This window comes from Sinocyclocheilus grahami, unplaced genomic scaffold, assembly GCF_001515645.1.
Source record: "Sinocyclocheilus grahami isolate Dianchi unplaced genomic scaffold, SAMN03320097.WGS_v1.1 scaffold105.1, whole genome shotgun sequence".
Lineage (NCBI taxonomy): Eukaryota > Metazoa > Chordata > Actinopteri > Cypriniformes > Cyprinidae > Sinocyclocheilus > Sinocyclocheilus grahami.
In genome coordinates this window covers 598,653-606,302 of record NW_015505284.1, presented here as the reverse complement: position 1 = coordinate 606,302, position 7,650 = coordinate 598,653, and the positions used below count along the sequence as shown (strand labels likewise).

At 36.9% G+C, this 7,650-nt stretch overlaps 1 protein-coding gene across 1 annotated transcript in view; it reads right to left on the bottom strand.

The window, feature by feature from the left end:
• The window catches only part of dmxl2 (Dmx-like 2), an 85,768-nt gene that overhangs the window by 42,502 nt on the left and 35,616 nt on the right, over positions 1 to 7,650 (bottom strand). Inside the window, exons 7-11 of the mRNA XM_016276662.1 lie at positions 6,485 to 6,657; positions 5,488 to 5,665; positions 3,048 to 3,222; positions 1,860 to 2,063; positions 248 to 510 (exon numbers count right to left, since the gene is read on the bottom strand). Of these exons, the coding sequence (XP_016132148.1) occupies positions 248 to 510; positions 1,860 to 2,063; positions 3,048 to 3,222; positions 5,488 to 5,665; positions 6,485 to 6,657 (993 nt within the window). The remainder of the gene's footprint in view (positions 1 to 247; positions 511 to 1,859; positions 2,064 to 3,047; positions 3,223 to 5,487; positions 5,666 to 6,484; positions 6,658 to 7,650) is intronic.

The window sequence follows — 7,650 nt, the reverse complement described above, 5'->3', positions numbered from 1 at the left end:
CTGTGGGGAACGCTACCGGGATGCGAGAGGAGAATGACACCTGAAGGAGAAAACAAATAAATTTTATTTTGTTTATCTGGGTAATTAGTAGCGTGAATGTATTTGGGTATTAGCATAAGTTTTCAATGGCTGCTGCCAACAATTATCAAGCATAGGCTTGCCAATATTTCTGAACATAAACACCATACCTCAAAACTATCATGATGTATTACTTGTCATTACCATGATTTCTGAATGAGTATCTTACCTGAACCTGTCTAAAGATGCCAGGTATAAACTCATCCAGGTATCTGATGTGCCAGACGAGGAAGGATCCATCGTGTGGGTGAATAGTGAAGAGCATGTCTGGACTTTTGTTCCACTCCAGGATAAGAGTCTCCAGTTTCCGATCCAGCAAAACAGAGGGTAGAGGAGCACTGCTGCTCGAACCAGGAGAAGAGGCCTTGGTGCTGCCCTCCTGATCTCCCTCCTCATGCTCTGAAGAGCCCTTATCAGACATCTCATCCAGATCTAAAAAAAACCACCATAAAAGAGCACATTATAAAATATACTGTAAATAAGCAGCAAAAAATCCTAAAGAAACAATAATGCCCCAATTAAAAAAACCCATGAAGCCTTCTTTGCAGCTTTTAGCCCATGTTTCTGTCAGCTTCAAAGGGATGGTTTACCCAAAAATAAAAAATTCTTAAATTACTCACCCTCATGCCATTCCAAATCTGTAAGACCTTCGTTCATCTTCAGAACAGAAATTAAGATAATTTTGATGAAATCCGAGAGCTCTCTGACCCTGCATAGACAGCAATGCAACTGAAATGTTCCCAGGCCCAGAAAGGTAGTAAGGACAATGGTAAAGTAGTCCATGTGACATCAGTGGTTCAACCGTAATTTTACGAAGCTACGAGAATACTTTTTGTGCCCAAAAAGAAAACAAAAATAACAACTTTTTCCAACAATTCTTCTCCTTCAACTCACGCCTTCCGCCATTATCGAGAGTACCTCTGCACGTAAACAATGTATGTGCATGATGCTGTAGAACACACATGCAGAGGAAAGCAATGCACATGTCTCATGGTACTCTCCATAACGGCAGAATGCATGATTTGGAGGAGAAGAATTGTTGAATAAAGTTGTTATTTTTGTTTTCTTTGCGCACAAATGTGACGACCCCGGGCTGGACTCCGCTTCGTCCACGGTGAAAGCCGATCCGGCGATCCACAAGGCGAAGTTGATGTATTTCCTCAGCAATCAGCACGGATCAGCTCCAGGCATGACGAACCGCATATCTTCCTCTTTTGGAAGACCAAACAAAGTATTTTTGCTTTCACAACGAAACACAGTGTCTCCACGGCATGGTGGCGGCGGCGGCGGCAACAATACTACAGCGAGAATAAAAGTTACGCCTTCTTTCTTTGCGTGAACATTTGGGCGGCGTTACGCAAATCTTCCCACATCGTGACGTAGACATATGGGGGCATTTTAGAACGAGCCGTTTTAGGTAGGCGTGGTTGACCCTTAACTTTTCTAAAGAATCTCTCTTTGTATTTGAGACTTTAGTCTTTGCAACTTTACAGATCTTCTTTATGCACCAAGAGCTTGTAACACTCCAAAGAGAAAGGAAAAATTTAAATCGCATCATATGACCCCTTTAAGTTACATTGCTGTCTATGCAGTGTCAGAGAGCTCTCGGATTTCATCAAAAATATCTTAATTTGTGTTCCGAAGATGAACGAATGTCTTACAAGTTTGGAAGGACATGAGGGTCCATGAGAGTAATTAATGACAAAATTTTCATTTTTTGGTGAACTATCCCTTTAAGTCTAATCTATATGCTAACAGGTTTATTCATAACAAGGTAATACCGAAGTCAAACTTGGCTGCCCCCTCCTGCTCAAAGTCTTCAGTGGCTTGCTCCAGGTGTTGCTCAGAAAGTTTGCGCAGCTGCTGCATGAACAGGTCCATGGAGGTAGTGAAGCTCAGATCTTTATTATTCAGCCAGTGAACCACAAACCCTCCGCTGACGTCCTCAGAGAACAGGCCTGATCCAGCCAGCGCTGCGGGGATATCTAATGACAGAAAGAAAGATCATGCTACTGTCAGTCTGTGAGTGTGTGTGAATGCATACATGTACAGTATATGTCCATATGTGGCTTACAAGCACTCTTTTTATTTTGAGAAGATCATACTTTTATCTTCCAACCCCACCCATAAACTGGAACAGAAAACTTTCTGCATTTTTTGAAATATATAAAAAAGATTATTTAGTGTTATTGTTCAATAATATTGTTAATATGTTTAAGACGAACACTTATGGCACTGAAGCAACTTGACTATCTATGCATTTTTATTTTTAAAGTAAAATCAGGTTAAATTCGGGGGCTTTTAAAAGCTTTTAAGGAATGTTTGTTTGTGTATTTCTCAATCTTCACTGTATTCAATTGCATTATATGTCTAGTCCCCACAATAACAACTACAGAGCTATGATCAAAAAAGCATTTAAATACCATCTTACTAAGCCATATTATTGGTAACAACTGATATTTATATGCATTTTATGTACTGTGAGTATTATGTTATACTGTAATAAACACCTCATTGATTCACATTATAATCAGTCAGATTTTTATCTTTTCTATACATAAAATCAGCAAATGCACCAAAATTGCATATTTTTGGTCAGTTTGGGCCTTGGAATAAAACTGACATATTTTTTTTTCTCCTTGAGTATGAGCTTCCAATTGTCCTATACGGCATCACACAAGTTTAAGAATTTACTATATCATACTAGTTTAAGGGTTTACTAGAGCCATAAAAGTCTGATGCATCAAATATGATAAAAAAAATAAAACTTTTTTTTTTAGTATATTGTCTGAAGGTTCAATAAACTGTTCCATAAAAAAAAAACTAAAAGAAAACTATGCATTTCTTTATGTAAAATAATAAATGTCAGGCAAAACAGGGTTAAGCTGTTTATGAAGAATCTCTATGTAATTATATAAAATTGTGTTCTCATAAACCATGTAAACACAAGTAAGTGTGTGTATGTGCACCTGTGTTGGGATTGATGCTGGCAGAGATGTGGAAGTGGCAGAGGGCGTTGGCGTAGTGTGAGATGTGGCGGTGAGTTTCATGGGACCCCAGCTGGCTGGGCAGCAGCTCGGTGTGGGCCACCAGGGCAGACGATCTTCTGCGGCCCCTACGCAGGTGCTTGAGGTGGTGGATAGACTGAATGAAGACAGACAATTTTTACCATTGCAAATGCAATTCATGTTCAGCAGGCCAACAATGAAACGGAGTGTAGTACTCTAAGCCCCAAAAACACACTTTGTCATGTGCTTTCCCCCTAAAATCAGTGCAGAAAATGCAGATTCTATCTGGGCTATAGACGGCACATGGAGACAGGTGAAAGTGTGTGTGTTTAAGCTGCAATATTAATAAAAATACACTTCAGATGTGACACAGCCATGCGTGTTTGCTAAACTGAAAAACCAACAGCCTGTGATTTTATTAAACACAAATGTATACAACCTCACACAAAATTCTGTCTAAAACAATACTAGTTATAAGGAATATAACTGAAAATGAAAATGTTATCATCAATTTATGTTTCCACTGGTAGGTGCCAACCCTCCATACCCCTTAAATACTGACGTTAACAAAGGAAAAATGTGTAACTGGTGCCTTGTAGATGCAAACGGGGTAAATAATGTGTTTTTGCTTTCTTATAATAAAGTTAACTGCACATCATGTTATTTATTACTTATCAGAGCTGTTCAAACCAGAGTGCATTCATCATGCTTCTGATTTTCCAATAAAACCACATAATCCACAAAAAGATTAAATCATCATATGCACAATTATATTAAATGAAGCCCATGCTTTTTTTTGCCAAGGTTTTTTTTTTCTGACTTTGAAGCACACTGCCATGTAAAACACCATGTAATGTAAAACTCCCCAAACACGTAAGTGTTTGCATCTTTCAAAGATTACTGGCTGATTTTGGAAATGGGATGAATAAAACTCAATTAACTAGCCACTATAATAAGGCATTCGTATTACACAGGGATGGGCAGTATTTATGATACATGCATTTCAAAAACGTATTTCAAATATAAAATAGGATTTTGTCTTAGGATTTGACTTGTTTGTCATTGAAGTGTTGCTGATGCAAAGTAGGCCCTTCTTTACCAAACACCAAGTAACTAAATAAGGATACAATTATATTTAATTTGCAAACTGTTAAATATTAAACTGTTGGTTACTTAAACTAACCTTCATCTGGGAGATCACAGGGATATGTGAATATTTGATCTGTTAACTCTTTGCATATGTCAGATTTATTGCATGACTCGGGCAGAGAAAAGCTGTTGCTTTCAAACATCGCGAGTCAGTGTAATGGTGAAGGGATAGATCAAATAGGCCAATTGATGAGAGGTTTGCAAAGAAATTTCATGCTCCCATGTAAAAGTATTTTTTTTTAGTATTTTTAAAATACAAAAATACAGTAGTTTATTTTGATACATGGTGTGGCTGCTGTATTTTGTAGTACTTTGCAGTATTTTGCAGTAGTTTATTTTGGTACACTTAAAATTAAGGTATTAGGTATTTTATCTTAAAATACATTTTGATGTATCTTTGCCCAACCCTGGTATTACTACCCAGCAGGACCCGATGTGAGCTCCACCAGTCAGAAACATTCCCGAACCTCAAACGGCTTTTTAACTGGTTAAAATTAATGGAGAGTATCTCATGTTTTTCATCGTCAAGTTGCCCAATCAAGTTGATTAAAGACATAAAAAGGCATATTATTCATTATGCACTATATTCTGAGTGTTCTGAACTCAGATCTGTATAGATTTTGTATGAAGAACAAACCGAAAATAATTCACAGGACATTTTTCTACATATTTGTCTTATGTAGTACATTTGTGGTGCTCCTATTTGGTTGTTTTGCCCTGTTTGAAGCTTGACGATTTTAAATTGCTAACCAATTTGTCTACTGGCAGCAATATCTGATTTCATTAAAAAGCTAAATGTATTGCTTGTTAGTTTTTGGTTTACATGGAGACAAAAGGTAGGCTGCTGCTTGTTAGCATACAGTTTTCACACATCCTACTGAATATGACAACTGCTGAGGAGGAGATCTGTTGCAAAAAATAATTCAATACTTCTGCCATTCGACTATTTCAAAATAATTTAGAAACAGACATTTATTTGCATTTCAGAGTGATTTCAGTCTTTATATCTAAGCAAATATGATTTAATACACACAAGCAACAATGTGATTATTTGACTATATTGCAGGCGTAGTGTGTACACATACACCAGAGACTACAGACATAGCTCATTTTAAAAAGTAACCCAGCTAACATGCATTACGCATTATTCTTTATTATGCCTTGACACCAATAATTTAGTGCTACATAATGTAATTGTGTCGGTATGATTTCAGACTGGTGTTTATGAGCATGTGTGCTTCTGCATGCTGACCTCCAGAGCGTGCTGTATCTTGTCTTTCTGAGCGATGTTTGGCAGAGAGGAGCTGAAGCTGGTGCTGTTCTCTGAGATCTGCCCCCCCAACAGACTGTCCTCAGGCAAGAGGGTCTCACTCCACAGACGACAGATGCCATCCGTGCAGGACGTCAGCAACACGTTACACACAGAGCCCCTATGACATACACACACAATGAGAAATACACACACAATGAGAACTACACACAAACATGGGTGGAATTCACAGTGTGAGTTAAGGGTGGGCAGTAAGACTAAAATCTCAGCAGTGTTTCCTGCACTGCTAAATCTACAGCGCCTCGGCAAAGAAAGTATAGATGTGAGGTTGGAGTCAAAATTGAATGGAATGATGGATATTTAACTAATATCTAACTCACTTACTAAAGTTTTGTCTCAAAATCTTTTAAGATTTGTGTTATTTTTTTATAAAAATGAATACAATTCATAATTACATTATGAATTAAACATTTCAAACATATATTTTTACCAAAACTTTTTACTTCACACTAACAATATATATAAGACAATGTAGTAATTGTGCCTGGAAGTTTAATGAAAAAAAGTAAAAAATAAATAAAAATGGTCAATTATGGCACTGAAAAAAAACTAGTTTGGGATAATTTGTTCTTTTAATTTTTGATGGATGTAAAAAAAAAAAAAAAAAGTTTAATATAAATGAATGATCTGTCTAGCATTAGTGTCAAAACAGCCTCACATTATGTGATACCTGAGTTAATAAGCAAAATTAATATCTACAAGCTGACTGAATGAACCACCTTTGAAGTCACTGCAAAATAGTCAATACATGCACAGCTGTGATCTACTGAGTTCAACCCTCATGCATATATCTACCAAATGGTACAAATGGTTTAGCAGTGTATCTACTAGTTGACATATTGCTACTATTGCATGGTACATTCTGTCATACCACCCACCCTAGTGTGAGTGAAAGAATCTGTGGATGTGTTTGACATACTTGGGCATATATTTACTGGTTTTCCTCCAGGAGAAGCCTGTGACTGTACATGGATGCGCCAGATACACAAATGAGAAATTAATCGCTGGGATCTTTTTATCAGTCACGTCTGGCATCACCACTGCAGACTTCCATCCTGTGGTGGGATACCACACCTTCAGCAGGCAGTCATCCTGAGAGAGAGAGAGAGAGAGAGAGAGAGCGAGAGAGAGAGAAAGAGAAGGAGATAAATAGTTGTGCCCCTGTAATTTCACATTTTCACACTTGCTGATGTGCAAATTACTTTTATTGTTCAGAGCAGTGGCGCCTGCAGGTGTATGGCTGTATGCACTAGTGCTCAGACTGACCTAACATTTGCCCCGCAAACATTTCAGCAGTTATTATAGGCCTGTGTGTCCCGTATTTCTGTTGACTGAACCAGCCATGCCATTAATTATGAATTTATCAGTCTTTTGCATGCCAAAGTCAATTTCTGCATATAAATATTAAGCCAAATAGAAGCAGAAAATCGTGCTATACGCACTTTTATGAGATCGGGTTAGCCTACGACAAATAATTTGTTGGCTATTTTACAAATGGGAATACAATGATGACAACGTTTTACATCCAACCTACCCGTAAAATGTATAGTGAAAAGTACTTTAAAAGCATCTGGAATGCAATAAAGTGATTTTTTAAAGCTGTTTTTAAAGCATTTGCTGCATGGGTTAAAAAAAGAAATAGGCTAATAAACAATTCACATATCAGACAAAACTGTGTTGCAGCAAGTCCTTTACATTTTAAGGTATTCAGAACAGAGCAACATAAAAATCTGAAAATATAAGCAGCTATACAATTATAGGACAAAGTTTTACATATATGCCATTATAATTTGTGTTTTATTTTTTAATTGTACAGAATTATAAAATAAATCAAATTGTAATCGGGCCTGTTTTAGGCTTTTCCTTATTTTTATATTTTAGACATCCATCAATTATGGTGATGAAAAAAATTACTCGCCATCTCCTCATAGGACGTGCCTTTAGAGAGAAATTAATCTTTACGGATTACATAATGAACGAGTTTCTATTTTAGATTTGAATTATTTTGTTTTAAAGTAGTAATTTAAAGCTTTCTATATATTTTTATCATGCAAATTCGCTGAGTTTAGGTTCATCATTGTGAAG